The sequence below is a fragment of the Zeus faber genome (genome assembly GCF_960531495.2).
Source record: "Zeus faber genome assembly, chromosome: 10".
Lineage (NCBI taxonomy): Eukaryota > Metazoa > Chordata > Actinopteri > Zeiformes > Zeidae > Zeus > Zeus faber.
The window spans coordinates 15,593,557-15,607,432 of NC_137199.1; the positions used below are offsets into that span (position 1 = coordinate 15,593,557).

The window sequence follows — 13,876 nt, forward strand, 5'->3', positions numbered from 1 at the left end:
TTGGTCGCAGGAATGAGAAGAAAAGTAAGCAATATTCCACAAGAAAGTAAGATAAAAAAAAAAGATAGGTCGATCCGTCTTGACGTTTAAGTGGATCACTGTACCTCGGAGACGGTCTCTGCGTCTTTAACACTGATTCTGGTAGATCGACTTGGGGGGGGGGGGGGGGGGGGTACTGCTGACGACATGTCCCAAAACAGACACATGCGAGTCAACAGCGGCCCTATGAGTTCAAAAACATAACTACAGAAAGTGGATTCAAAAAATAAAAGTGCCGCATAGTTGCAATCTGTACCACGAATACCAGTCAGGAGTTCCTTACAGACAATGAGAAAAAAACCGACATTCAAGAGTAACTTTAAAAAACACAAATGAAGGGTGCAAAACCCTGTAAAATGAAAAAAATAAAATGCAAATGAAAGAATAAAACTCGTAATTATTACATTAGAACCACAAAGCACGATGTAATGAGCATATGTAAGAAAATTACTGAATAAAAATGGGCATCACAAAAGCCTGTGTCTTTTCTGTTCACTGTCCAAGATGTTAAAAGAACATTTGCACCGGCAGGGTATTGTACCCTGTACAACAATCATATCGACACAAAACCATGTAGTAATTAAACATGAATAATATATTTCTAACCTCTAGAGGAGAGTCTGGTTCATCCAGGATGTTCTTTTCACTCTGTATTCGCTGCATCGTCCCTGTAGAACTGGGGTCCATCATCAGAACGCTCTGACTAGCAGCTCTGCCGAACTTACAGTCACTCTTTCTGGAGTCAGTCGTCCTGCACACCTCGTAATTGTACACATGCTGCAGCGTCCCTGACCCCAAAGTGTCGGAGTAACGTGGTGGATAATATGGAATCACTGGGAGACTGGGATGATACAGGATGCGAGACTGTCTCCATCTGTATATTTTCACTGATATAATCACCACTAAACACGTGATGAAGAGAAAGGAAACTACAGCCAAAGCCAAGACTAAGTAAAAAGTCAGGTTGTCATTGTACTCCTTGTCGTGTGTGAAGTCAGTGAACTCTGAGAGCACTTCAGGGAAGCTGTCCGCCACCGCCACGTTAACATTGACTGTAGCTGAACGAGAGGGCTGTCCGTTGTCCTCCACTACAACAGTCAGTCTTTGTTTCACAACATCTTTATCAGTGACTTGGCGGATAGTTCTTATTTCTCCATTCTGTAAACCCACTTCAAACAGCGCTCTGTCTGTGGCTTTCTGCAGTTTATAGGAGAGCCAGGCGTTCTGTCCAGAGTCCACATCAACAGCCACCACTTTAGTGACCAGATAGCCCACATCTGCTGAACGAGGAACCATTTCAGCCACCAGAGAGCCACCGGTCTGGACTGGGTACAGAACCTGAGGGGGGTTGTCGTTCTGGTCCTGGATCATTATTTTCACTGTCACATTGCTACTGAGTGGAGGGGAGCCTCCATCCTGGGCTTTAACGTGAAACTGGAAATCTTTTATCTGTTCGTAGTCAAAAGAGCGCACTGCATGGATGACTCCACTGTCAGCACTAACAGACACATATGAGGAGATGGGAACTCCATTAACTAAGGACTCCTCTAGTAAATAGGAAACTCTGGCATTTTGCTTCCAGTCGGCATCTTTGGCTTTTACAGTGAATATGGATAGCCCCGGTGTGTTGTTCTCTAAAATATAAGAGTCATATGAGTTATCTTCAAAAACGGGTGCATTATCATTAACATCTGAGATCTGCAAATTCAGTGTGATGCTGCTGGAGAGGGCAGGGACTCCCATATCAGAACACATCACACTGATATTATACACAGATTCTTGCTCTCTGTCTAAGTCACTTTCTGTCAATAAACTGAAGAAATTATTTGACGCTGCTTTTAAAATAAAAGGAATGTTTTCATTTATGGCACAATTAACCTTGCCATTTTCACCATAGTCCTGGTCCTGGACGTTAATTATTGTTACAACGGTGTTAGATTTGGCATTTTCAGATATTACATTTGACTTTGACATTACATTAATAACTGGCTTATTATCATTCACATCAATAATGTCTACAATAACTTTGCAAGAATCTGTGAGGCCCCCATCATCACTTGCAAGCAAATTCACTTGGAAGGTTTGTGCCATCTCATAGTCAATATTTCCAACTAAAGCCACCTGCCCACTTTCCTCATTGACCTCAAACATCTGTCTTACATTATCCATAGTATTTGTTATTGAATATTTTACTTTTCCATTCGAACCATGGTCTGCATCGGATGCACTGACGGTGGTCACCACAGTGCCTTTAGGAGAATTTTCAAACACAGTAGCTTTATATATAGGCTGCGTAAAGACCGGTGCATTATCATTTGCATCAAGCACAGTGATAAAAATTTGCATCGTTCCGGACATTCTTGGCTCGCCGCCATCCACGGCCGTCAAAATTAAGGAGATATGCTCATTTTTCTCCCTGTCTAGAGGTTTCTGTAAAACCATCTCGACATTTTTTGATCCATCTCCTTGACTGAGAAATTTAAGGGCGAAATGATCGGATGGCTTGAGAACGTAATCTTGCAGATCATTCTTATCAACGTCTAAATCCATAGCCCTATCCAAAACAAATTTTGATCCGCTGCCGGCCGACTCGCTTATTTTAAATCTCATTTCACCCTTCTCGAAGGATGGCGGATTATCATTGATATCGGTGATCTCGACGGCTACACTGTAAAATTCGATGGGATCTTCTAAAATAATCTGAAAATGTAAAGCACATGGCGTCGCCTTTCTACAAATCGCCTCTCTGTCTATTCTGCCTTTTATGAGGAGGACACCCCGTTCTCGGTTGAGTTCAATGTAATCTGTACCACCACCCGAATAAATACGAGCCTTTCCCGATTTGAGTCTTCTCATATCTAACCCCAAATCTTGGGCTATATTACCGACTAAAGAACCTGTCGCCATTTCCTCGGGAATGGTATAACTGACCTGCCCGATCACTGCACAAACACAGAAGGCAGAGATGAGCAACAGTACTTGCCGTCCCATTGTTTTCCCCCCAGCCATTCCGAATGCGACAAAAGCGATTATAATTTTTTTTTTTTTTTTTTTGGAAAATGTCCTTCAGAGGTAATCCCAGGAAGCACGGAAATTAAGGGTTAAATTCCAAAAGTCCAGCAATTTCGACAGACAGGCGGTTTCCCCGTGTCCGTTGTCCTTTCTTATCCGCACGGGAGCTTTGTGCGTCTGTGTTGAAAGAAAGCGTCTCCAGCGTCTCCACCAGGAGCAGCACGTTGGCCAATAGCGGCACTAAGAGTCCAGAATGCAATACTACAGGAAATATGACTGCATGCCTTATGACGGAACAGAAGGTGCTGTTTTCACCTTTTTACAGGCCATTGTGCTTAAGCCTTTCGAGGTTATTATTTATTCATTTTTGAAAGGCTTGAATTTTAACATTGAAATAGATGGAACGTTATATTTGAACAAATCTACCAAAGAAAAGGACATTACGTGACCTTACCGCTCCAGTTGAACATTCAGTACAACACTTGTTGTCGCTGTCAAGCTCAAGTTCAAGTTCAAGTGATTATTTGTCACATACATATACATGCGGTCATACCTTTATGCAGTGAAATGTCATGACACCCAGTAAGAGTGCTGAAAATAGCGTTGAACAAATTGGAAAAAGTGTACATTTTAATACAATAGCAACCTAAACGAACAACTGTATGTATAGCCAAAATAAGATAGTACTATAACTACATGCAGCAGTTACCACAACCCAAGTGTGGGCAAGCAAATAAGAAGATAATATGGACACCGCTGTCCAAGGTGCTGGTTTCCAGTGACCAGAAAGCCATCGTTTGAAACAAAATGGAAAACATTTGATTTAGTTAACATTAATAAGAAAATACATTCTAACCTCAATGGGAGAGTGTGGATTTGTGGATTTATGTGAAGATACTGCAGTCCTGCATCTCACTACATGTCAGCTGTATGAGATGTGACTGTCACGTGGCTAAAGGTAAATATACAGATAGCATTTATCTTTGTGACCAGAAACTCTTTGTTGAGACACAGCCATTGAATTAGGCCTAACAGACAAAACATGTTGTTGCTTTGTGATATATTTATATTGATCCCGAAAAAAATTATATCGAAAGATATGGAAAAATATAGAATAGAAAGAGGACAGTATTGTACTGCAGTCTACGTTTTTCAGTCAGTGTGGGCAAGCAAGTAAGCAGATCATATGGAAACCTCTGTCCAAGGTGCTGAATTTTAGTGCCACAGAAGCAAGAGTTACAAACAAAGAGGAACTGATTTGATATTGTTAAAATGTATAGATAGCAATCAAACCTCGAGAGGAGAGTCTGGTTCATCCAGGATGTTCTTTTCACTCTGTATTCGCTGCATCGTCCCTGTAGAACTGGGGTCCATCATCAGAATGTTCTGACTAGCAGCTCTGCCGAACTTACAGTCACTCTTTCTGGAGTCAGTCGTCCTGCACACCTCGTAATTGTACACATGCTGCAGAGTCCCTGACCCCAAAGTGTCGGAGTAACGTGGTGGATAATATGGAATCACCGGGAGACTGGGATGATACAGGATGCGAGACTGTTTCCACCTGTATATTTTTACTGATATAATTACAACTAAACACGTGATGAAGAGAAAGGAAACTACAGCCAAAGCCAAGACTAAGTAAAAAGTCAGGTTGTCATTGTACTCCTTGTCGTGTGTAAAGTCAGTGAACTCTGAGAGCACTTCAGGGAAGCTGTCCGCCACCGCTACGTTAACATTGACTGTAGCTGAACGAGAGGGCTGTCCGTTGTCCTCCACTACAACAGTCAGTCTTTGTTTCACAACATCTTTATCAGTGACTTGGCGGATAGTTCTTATTTCTCCATTCTGTAATCCCACTTCAAACAGCGCTCTGTCTGTGGCTTTCTGCAGTTTATAGGAGAGCCAGGCGTTCTGTCCAGAGTCCACATCAACAGCCACCACTTTAGTGACCAGATAGCCCACATCTGCTGAACGAGGAACCATTTCAGCCACCAGAGAGCCACCGGTCTGGACTGGGTACAGAACCTGAGGGGGGTTGTCGTTCTGGTCCTGGATCATTATTTTCACAGTCACATTGCTACTGAGTGGAGGGGAGCCTCCGTCCTGGGCTTTAACGTGAAACTGGAAATCTTTTATCTGTTCGTAGTCAAAAGAGCGCACTGCATGGATGACTCCACTGTCAGCACTAACAGACACATATGAGGAGATGGGAACTCCACTGACTGCAGAGTCTTCTAGTAAATAAGAAACTCGAGCATTCTGGTTCCAATCAGCATCTCCTGCTTTCACTGTGAAAACAGAGAGGCCTGGTACATTGTTTTCAACAATGTAGATCTCGTAGGAGCTTTTCTCAAATACAGGAGCATTATCATTTACATCTGAGATCTGCACTGTGAGAGAGACGCTGCTGGAGAGCGAAGGCACTCCCTCATCAAAACATGTCACACTGATGTTGTAAAATGAAGCCTTTTCTCGATCCAATTCATTGTCCGTCATAAGTCTGTAGAAACTCACTGATGTACTTTTTATTGTAAACGGAATATTTTCATTAATTACACATTGTACAAGACCATTACTCTCTGAATCAGGATCGTTCACACTCAACATAGCAATCACCGTTTGTGCAGGTGAATCTTCTGCTATTGATTGTGATTTGGAAATCATATTAATGACAGGACTGTTGTCATTGATATCAGTAATATCAATTATCACTTTACTTGAATCTGACAGTCCTCCCCGATCCATTGCCTCTATATCAATCTTATATTTTTTAGCTTTTTCATAATCAATCTGACCCTCTAATGTTATTTCACCTTCCTGAGAAATGTGGAAAAGCTTGGAAATACTATCCATGCTATTTCCGATTACATAGGTAATCTCTCCGTTCACATCCGTGTCTGCATCTGACGCACTGACTTTCGTTATAAGTGTTCCTTTGGATGCATTTTCTTTGAGACTTGCCTTATAAACGGGCTGCGTAAAAACAGGCGCATTGTCATTCGCGTCTAAAACTGTGATATAAATTTGCATGGTCCCAGACATCTGCGGTTCCCCTCCATCCACAGCAGTTAGGGTTAATGAAATATGCTCTAGCTTCTCTCGATCGAGGGGTTTTTGCAAAATCATTTCCACTTTCTTGCTCCCATCAACGTCACTGTGTAATTTAAGGGAGAAATTATCGCTAGGTTTTAATGTATAGCCCTGGAGCCCGTTACGTCCGATGTCCGAGTCAATGGCTTTTTCCAACATGAATTTAGAACCAACCACCGCTGACTCGCTGATTTCAAATTTTCTTTCGTCTTTTTGAAAAACGGGAGCGTTGTCATTTATGTCTGTGATCTCAACAGTCACTGGAAATAACTCCATTGGGCTTTCCAAGGTAATCTGAAAATGTAAAGCACAAGGCGCCGTCTGTCCGCAGAGCGCCTCCCGGTCTATTTTCTCCTTGACGCGGAGCACTCCCCTGTCTTTATCCAACTCCATGTATTCGGCGCTTTTCCCCGTGTAGATTCGAGCGTTTCCTGATTTGAGCCTTTTCACGTCAATCAGCAAATCCTGAACGATGTTTCCAACCAACGAACCTTTCGCCATTTCTTCCGGTATGGAGTAGCTGACCTGCCCGCACACTGAGCTCAGAGAAAGGACTGAGACGAACAATAGTACTTGCCGTTTCATTGTTCCCTGCGACATTTCTGTTACAGCGGCTCGATTTTAAATTCCCTTTACAGTCCAAATCCCGTTCGGTAAAAAATACGTAAATCCACAGAACGACAGACAACAAAAAAACAATAAAAATGCCGCAGCTTGATAAATCCTCGCGTGCGTGTCGTATAAAGAGCAATCTGCGTCTTGCCGTCGAACAAAATGAGGTTACGTGGGAGGTTCTGCTGCAAATCTATTCGTTAACTGTCAGACACTGGTCAACAGCGTCCCGATGAGTTTAGAAAACGAAACTACAGAAACAAGAAATCACCTCAACGTGACCATAATGCCAAATAAAATAGACCTCCTTCAACCACATTTATATCAACTGTTGGCCCCATATCAGAATTAAGCTGGGACAATAGTGCATCCAAAATAAAAGATAAAGTTTCTCCAAACCAACTACATAATTGAATCCGTCATATAATAGGTCATATCATATGTTAAATTGTTATTAAGAACAAATATATTGGATCTACAGTGGCAAAGCACGGTTTTGGATGTTCTTTGTTTTTATTAACTGAATATCGTGGCACCATGTGGTTCAAATGATCAAAATGATTTGTTGATGAGAATGGTTTGTGTTGAGAGAGTGAATCTACTGTATGCGTATGACTGAAGAAACCACGGTTAAATGTGTAAATAAGACAAGTAATTGCTGTTCTTCAGTATTTTCTAAACACTGTTTTGAATTGTGTATGAATTATAATGTAAAAATGTGTGGACTTACGAGAAGAAGCACAGTCAGGAATCTCACTACATGTCAGTTGTATGAGATGTGACTGACGTGGATAAAGGAAAATATAGCAATGGCATTTGTCTTTGTTTCCTGAAACACTTTGTTCATACACAGCCATTGCATAAGGCAGCAGAGATATATATAGAAAGATAAAGAGTAGAAAGATGAAGCTATATTTTCTTGTAGTCTATGTTTTTCACAAAGTGCTGGCAAGCAAGTAAGCAGATTAAATGGAAACCTCTGTCCAAGGTGCTGAATTTCAGTGATAAGGAAGCAAAAGTTACAAACAAAGAAGAACTGATTTGATGTTTTTAAATGTATAGAAAATATAAATCAAACCTCTAGAGGAGAGTGTGGTTCATCCAGGATGTTCTTTTCACTCTGTATTCGCTGCATCGTCCCTGTAGAACTGGGGTCCATCACCAGAACGTTCTGACTAGCAGCTCTGCCGAACTTACAGTCACTCTTTCTGGAGTCAGTCGTCCTGCACACCTCGTAATTGTACACATGCTGCAGAGTCCCTGACCCCAAAGTGTCGGAGTAACGTGGGGGAAAATATGGAATCACCGGGAGACTGGGATGATACAGGATGCGAGACTGTTTCCACCTGTATATTTTCACTGATATAATCACCACTAAACACGTGATGAAGAGAAAGGAAACTACAGCCAAAGCCAAGACTAAGTAAAAAGTCAGGTTGTCATTGTACTCCTTGTCGTGTGTAAAGTCAGTGAACTCTGAGAGCACTTCAGGGAAGCTGTCCGCCACCGCCACGTTAACACTGACTGTAGCTGAACGAGAGGGCTGTCCGTTGTCCTCCACTACAACAGTCAGTCTTTGTTTCACAGCATCTTTATCAGTGACTTGGCGGATAGTTCTTATTTCTCCATTCTGTAAACCCACTTCAAACAGCGCTCTGTCTGTGGCTTTCTGCAGTTTATAGGAGAGCCAGGCGTTCTGTCCAGAGTCCACATCAACAGCCACCACTTTAGTGACCAGATAGCCCACATCTGCTGAACGAGGAACCATTTCAGCCACCAGAGGGCCACCGGTCTGGACTGGGTACAGAACCTGAGGGGGGTTGTCGTTCTGGTCCTGGATCATTATTTTCACCGTCACATTGCTACTGAGTGGAGGGGAGCCTCCATCCTGGGCTTTGACGTGAAACTGGAAATCTTTTATCTGTTCGTAATCAAAAGAGCGCACTGCATGGATGACTCCACTGTCAGCACTAACAGACACATATGAGGAGATGGGAACTCCGTTGACTGCAGAGTCTTCTAGTAAATAAGAAACTCGAGCATTCTGGTTCCAATCAGAATCTTCTGCTTTCACTGTGAAAACAGAAAGACCTGGTACGTTGTTTTCAACAATGTAGATCTCGTAGGAGCTTTTCTCAAATACAGGAGCATTATCATTTACATCTGAGATCTTCACGGTGAGAGTGACGCTGGTGGAGAGAGAAGGCACTCCCTCATCAAAACACGTCACACTGATGTTGTAAAACGAAGCCTTTTCTCGATCCAATTCATTGTCTGTCATAAGTCTGTAGAAACTCACTGATGTACTTTTTATTGTAAACGGAATATTTTCATTTATTACACATTGTACAAGACCATTACTCTCTGAATCAGGATCGTTCACACTCAACATTGCAATCACCGTTTGTGCAGGTGAATCTTCTGCTATTGATTGTGATTTGGAAATCATATGAATAACAGGACTGTTGTCATTGATATCAGTAATATCAATTATCACTTTACTTGAATCGGACAGTCCTCCCCGATCCTTTGCCTCTATATCAATCTCATATCGTTTTGCTTTTTCATAATCAATCTGACCATCTAATATTAGATCACCCTCCTCAGAGATGAGGAAAAGCTGGGAAATACTATCCATGCTATTCCCGATAACATACGTAATCTCCCCGTTCACATCCGTGTCCGCATCTGACGCACTGACTTTCGTTATAAATGTTCCTTTGGATGCATTTTCTTTGAGACTTGCCTTATAAACAGGCTGCGTAAAAACAGGCGCATTATCATTCGCGTCTAAAACGGTGATATAAATCTGCATGGTCCCAGACATCTGAGGTTCCCCTCCATCCACAGCAGTTAAGGTTAATGAAATATGCTCTAGCTTCTCTCGATCGAGGGGTTTTTGCAAAATCATTTCCACTTTCTTACTCCCATCAGCTTGACCATGCAATTTAAGAGAGAAATTGTCGCTAGGTTTTAATGTATAGCCCTGAAGCCCGTTACGTCCGATGTCCGAGTCAATGGCTTTTTCCAACATGAATTTAGAACCAACCACCGCTGACTCGCTGATTTCAATTTTGCTATCGTCTTTCTGAAAAAGGGGGGCGTTGTCATTTATGTCTGTGATCTCAACAGTCACTGGAAATAACTCCATTGGGCTTTCCAAGGTAATCTGAAAATGTAAAGCACAAGGCGCCGTCTGTCCACAGAGCGCCTCCCGGTCTATTTTCTCCTTGACGCGGAGCACTCCCCTGTCTTTATCCAACTCCATGTATTCGGCGCTTTTCCCCGTGTAGATTCGAGCGTTTCCTGATTTGAGCCTTTTCACGTCAATCCCCAAATCCTGAACGATGTTTCCAACCAACGAACCTTTCGCCATTTCTTCCGGTATGGAGTAGCTGACCTGCCCGCACACTGAGCTCAGAGAAAGGACTGAGATGAACAATAGTACTTGCCGTTTCATTGTTCCCTGCGACATTTCTGTTACAGCGGCTCGATGTTAAATTCCATTTACAGTCCAAATCCCGTTCGGTAAAAAACACGTAAATCCACAGAACGACAGACAACAAAAAAACAATAAAAATGCCGCAGCTTGATAAATCCTCGCGTGCGTGTCGTATAAAGAGCAATCTGCGTCTTGCCGTCGAACAAAATGAGGTTACGTGGGAGGTTCTGCTGCAAATCTATTCGTTAACTGTCAGACACTGGTCAACAGCGTCCCGATGAGTTTAGAAAACGAAACTACAGAAAAAAGAAATCACCTCAATGTGACTAACATGCCAATTATAATAGATCTCCATCAACCACATTTATATCAACTGTTGGCCCCATATCAAAATGAAACTAGGACAATAGTGCATCCCAAATAAAAGATAAATTTTCTCCAAAACGAATACATAATTGAATCCATCATATAGTAGGTCATATCATATGTCAACCTTAAAGTGTTATGAAGAACAAATATATTGGATCTACAGTAGCAAAGCACAGTTTTGGATGTTCTTTGTTTTTATTAACTGAATATCGTGGCACCATATGGTTCAAATGATCAAAATGATTTGTTGATGAGAAGGGTTTGTGTTGAGAGAGTGAATATACTGTATGAGTATGACTGAAGAAACCACGGTTAAATGTGTAAATAAGACAAGTAATTGCTGTTCTTCAGTATTTTCTACACATTGTTTTGAATTGTGTATGAATTATAATGTGAAAATGTGTGGATTTACGAGAAGATGCAGCAGTCAGGAATCTCACTACATGTCAGTTGTAAGAGATGTGACTGACGTGGCTAAAGATAAATATGCCGATGGCATTTGTTTTGTTTTCCTGAAACACTTTGTTCATACACAGCCATCGAATAAGGCCACAGCGGCTACATCTACCTTGATCCCGAAAATATTATATTTAAATATATAGAAAAATATTGAATAGGAAGTTAAAGCTATATTTTCTTGCAGTCTATGTTTTTCACTCGGTGTTGACAAGCAAGCAAGCAGATCAAATCGAAAGCGCTGTCCACGGTGCTGAATTTCAGTGATAAGGAAGCAGGAGTTACAAACAAAGAGGAACTGATTTGATGTTGTTACAGTTTATAGAAAATAGCGATCTAACCTCTAGTGGAGAGTCTGGTTCATCCAGGATGTTCTTTTCACTCTGTATTCGCTGCATCGTCCCTGTAGAACTGGGGTCCATCATCAGAACGTTCTGACTAGCAGCTCTGCCAAACTTACAGTCACTCTTTCTGGAGTCAGTCGTCCTGCACACCTCGTAATTGTACACATGCTGCAGAGTCCCTGATCCCAAAGTGTCGGAGTAACGTGGTGGATAATATGGAATCACCGGGAGACTGGGATGATACAGGATGCGAGACTGTTTCCACCTGTATATTTTCACTGATATAATCACCACTAAACACGTGATGAAGAGAAAGGAAACTACAGCCAAAGCCAGAACTAAGTAAAAAGTCAGGTTGTCATTGTACTCCTTGTCATGTGTGAAGTCAGTGAACTCTGAGAGCACTTCAGGGAAGCTGTCCGCCACCGCCACGTTAACATTGACTGTAGCTGAACGAGAGGGCTGTCCGTTGTCCTCCACTACAACAGTCAGTCTTTGTTTCACAGCATCTTTATCAGTGACTTGGCGGATAGTTCTTATTTCTCCATTCTGTAAACCCACTTCAAACAGCGCTCTGTCTGTGGCTTTCTGCAGTTTATAGGAGAGCCAGGCGTTCTGTCCAGAGTCCACATCAACAGCCACCACTTTAGTGACCAGATAGCCCACATCTGCTGAACGAGGAACCATTTCAGCCACCAGAGAGCCACCGGTCTGGACTGGGTACAGAACCTGAGGGGGGTTGTCATTCTGGTCTTGAATCATTATTTTCACTGTCACATTGCTACTGAGTGGAGGGGAGCCTCCATCCTGGGCTTTGACACGAAACTGGAAATCCTTAATTTGCTCGTAATCAAAAGAGCGCACTGCATGGATGACTCCACTGTCAGCACTAACAGACACATATGAGGAGATGGGAATTCCATTGACTGCAGAGTCTTCTAGTAAATAAGAAACTCGAGCATTCTGGTTCCAATCAGAATCTTCTGCTTTCACTGTGAAAACAGAAAGGCCTGGTACGTTGTTTTCAACAATGTAGATCTCGTAGGAGCTTTTCTCAAATACAGGAGCATTATCATTTACATCTGAGATCTGCACTGTGAGAGTGACGCTGCTGGAGAGAGAAGGCACTCCCTCATCAAAACACGTCACACTGATGTTGTAAAACGAAGCCTTTTCTCGATCCAATTCATTGTCTGTCATAAGTCTGTAAAAACTCACTGATGTACTTTTTATTGTAAACGGAATATTTTCATTAATTACACATTGTACAAGACCATTACTCTCTGAATCAGGATCGTTCACACTCAACATAGCAATCACCGTTTGTGCAGGTGAATCTTCTGCTATTGATTGTGATTTGGAAATCATATTAATGACAGGACTGTTGTCATTGATGTCAGTAATATCAATTATCACTTTACTTGAATCTGACAGTCCTCCTCGATCCATTGCCTCTATATCAATTTCATAATTTTTTGCTTTTTCATAATCAATCTGACCATCTAATGTTATTTCACCTTCCTGAGAAATGTGGAAAAGCTTTGAAATAGTATCCATACTATTCCCGATGACGTAGGTAATCTCTCCGTTCACATCCGTGTCCGCATCTGACGCACTGACTTTCGTAATAAATGTTCCTTTGGATGCATTTTCTTTGAGACTTGCCTTATAAACAGGCTGCGTGAAAACAGGAGCATTGTCATTCGCGTCTAAAACGGTGATATAAATCTGCATGGTCCCAGACATCTGAGGTTCCCCTCCATCCACAGCAGTTAAGATTAATGAAATATATTCTAGCTTCTCTCGATCGAGGGGTTTTTGCAAAATCATTTCCACTTTCTTACTTCTGTCAATTTGACCATGTAATTTAAGAGAGAAATTATCGCTAGGTTTTAATGTATAGCCCTGAAGCCCGTTCCGTCCGATGTCCGAGTCAATGGCTTTTTCCAACATGAATTTAGAACCAACCACCGCTGACTCGCTGATTTCAAATTTTCTTTCGTCTTTCTGAAAAAGGGGGGCGTTGTCATTTATGTCTGTGATCTCAACAGTCACTGGAAATAACTCCATTGGGCTTTCCAAGGTAATCTGAAAATGTAAAGCACAAGGCGCCGTCTGTCCGCAGAGCGCCTCCCGGTCTATTTTCTCCTTGACGCGGAGCACTCCCCTGTCTTTATCCAACTCCATGTATTCGGCGCTTTTCCCCGTGTAGATTCGAGCGTTTCCTGATTTGAGCCTTTTCACGTCAATCCCCAAATCCTGAACGATGTTTCCAACCAACGAACCTTTCGCCATTTCTTCCGGTATGGAGTAGCTGACCTGCCCGCACACTGAGCTCAGAGAAAGGACTGAGACGAACAATAGTACTTGCCGTTTCATTGTTCCCTGCGACATTTCTGTTACAGCGGTTCGATGTTAAATTCCCTTTGCAGTCCAAATCCAGTTCGGTAAAAAATACGACACTCGACAGAGAATTAAATATAAAAAATGCCGCAGCTTCATATATCCTTGC

The 13,876-nt window shown here is 42.1% G+C and overlaps 3 protein-coding genes across 6 annotated transcripts in view; all 3 read right to left on the reverse strand.

Moving 5' to 3' along the window:
• Positions 1-13,876, reverse strand: part of LOC307236154 (protocadherin gamma-C5-like) — a gene marked incomplete at its 5' end in the record, with an annotated part of 315,288 nt that overhangs the window by 71,749 nt on the left and 229,663 nt on the right. For 2 of the 4 annotated variants that reach the window (XM_080008472.1, XM_080008468.1), the window contains one exon: positions 11,362-13,758. The exons of 1 other annotated variant lie outside the window; for it this stretch is intronic. In XM_080008472.1, coding sequence (XP_079864598.1) covers positions 11,362-13,758 — 2,397 coding nt within the window. Of the gene's footprint in view, positions 1-645; positions 3,409-11,361; positions 13,759-13,876 lie in introns of those variants that run through there. One more of the 4 variants, XM_080008471.1, reaches the window with a different exon arrangement.
• On the reverse strand, positions 4,339-6,741 carry LOC307236161 (protocadherin gamma-A2-like; the record flags this gene model as incomplete). Its single annotated transcript, XM_080008479.1, has 1 exon — positions 4,339-6,741. One exon carries the CDS (start codon positions 6,739-6,741, stop codon positions 4,339-4,341), a length of 2,403 nt encoding a protein of 800 aa, XP_079864605.1.
• On the reverse strand, positions 7,826-10,228 carry LOC307236162 (protocadherin gamma-A2-like; the record flags this gene model as incomplete). The annotated part of the gene is made up of 1 exon (XM_080008480.1): positions 7,826-10,228. The coding sequence occupies one exon, from the start codon at positions 10,226-10,228 to the stop codon at positions 7,826-7,828; it is 2,403 nt and encodes an 800-aa protein (XP_079864606.1).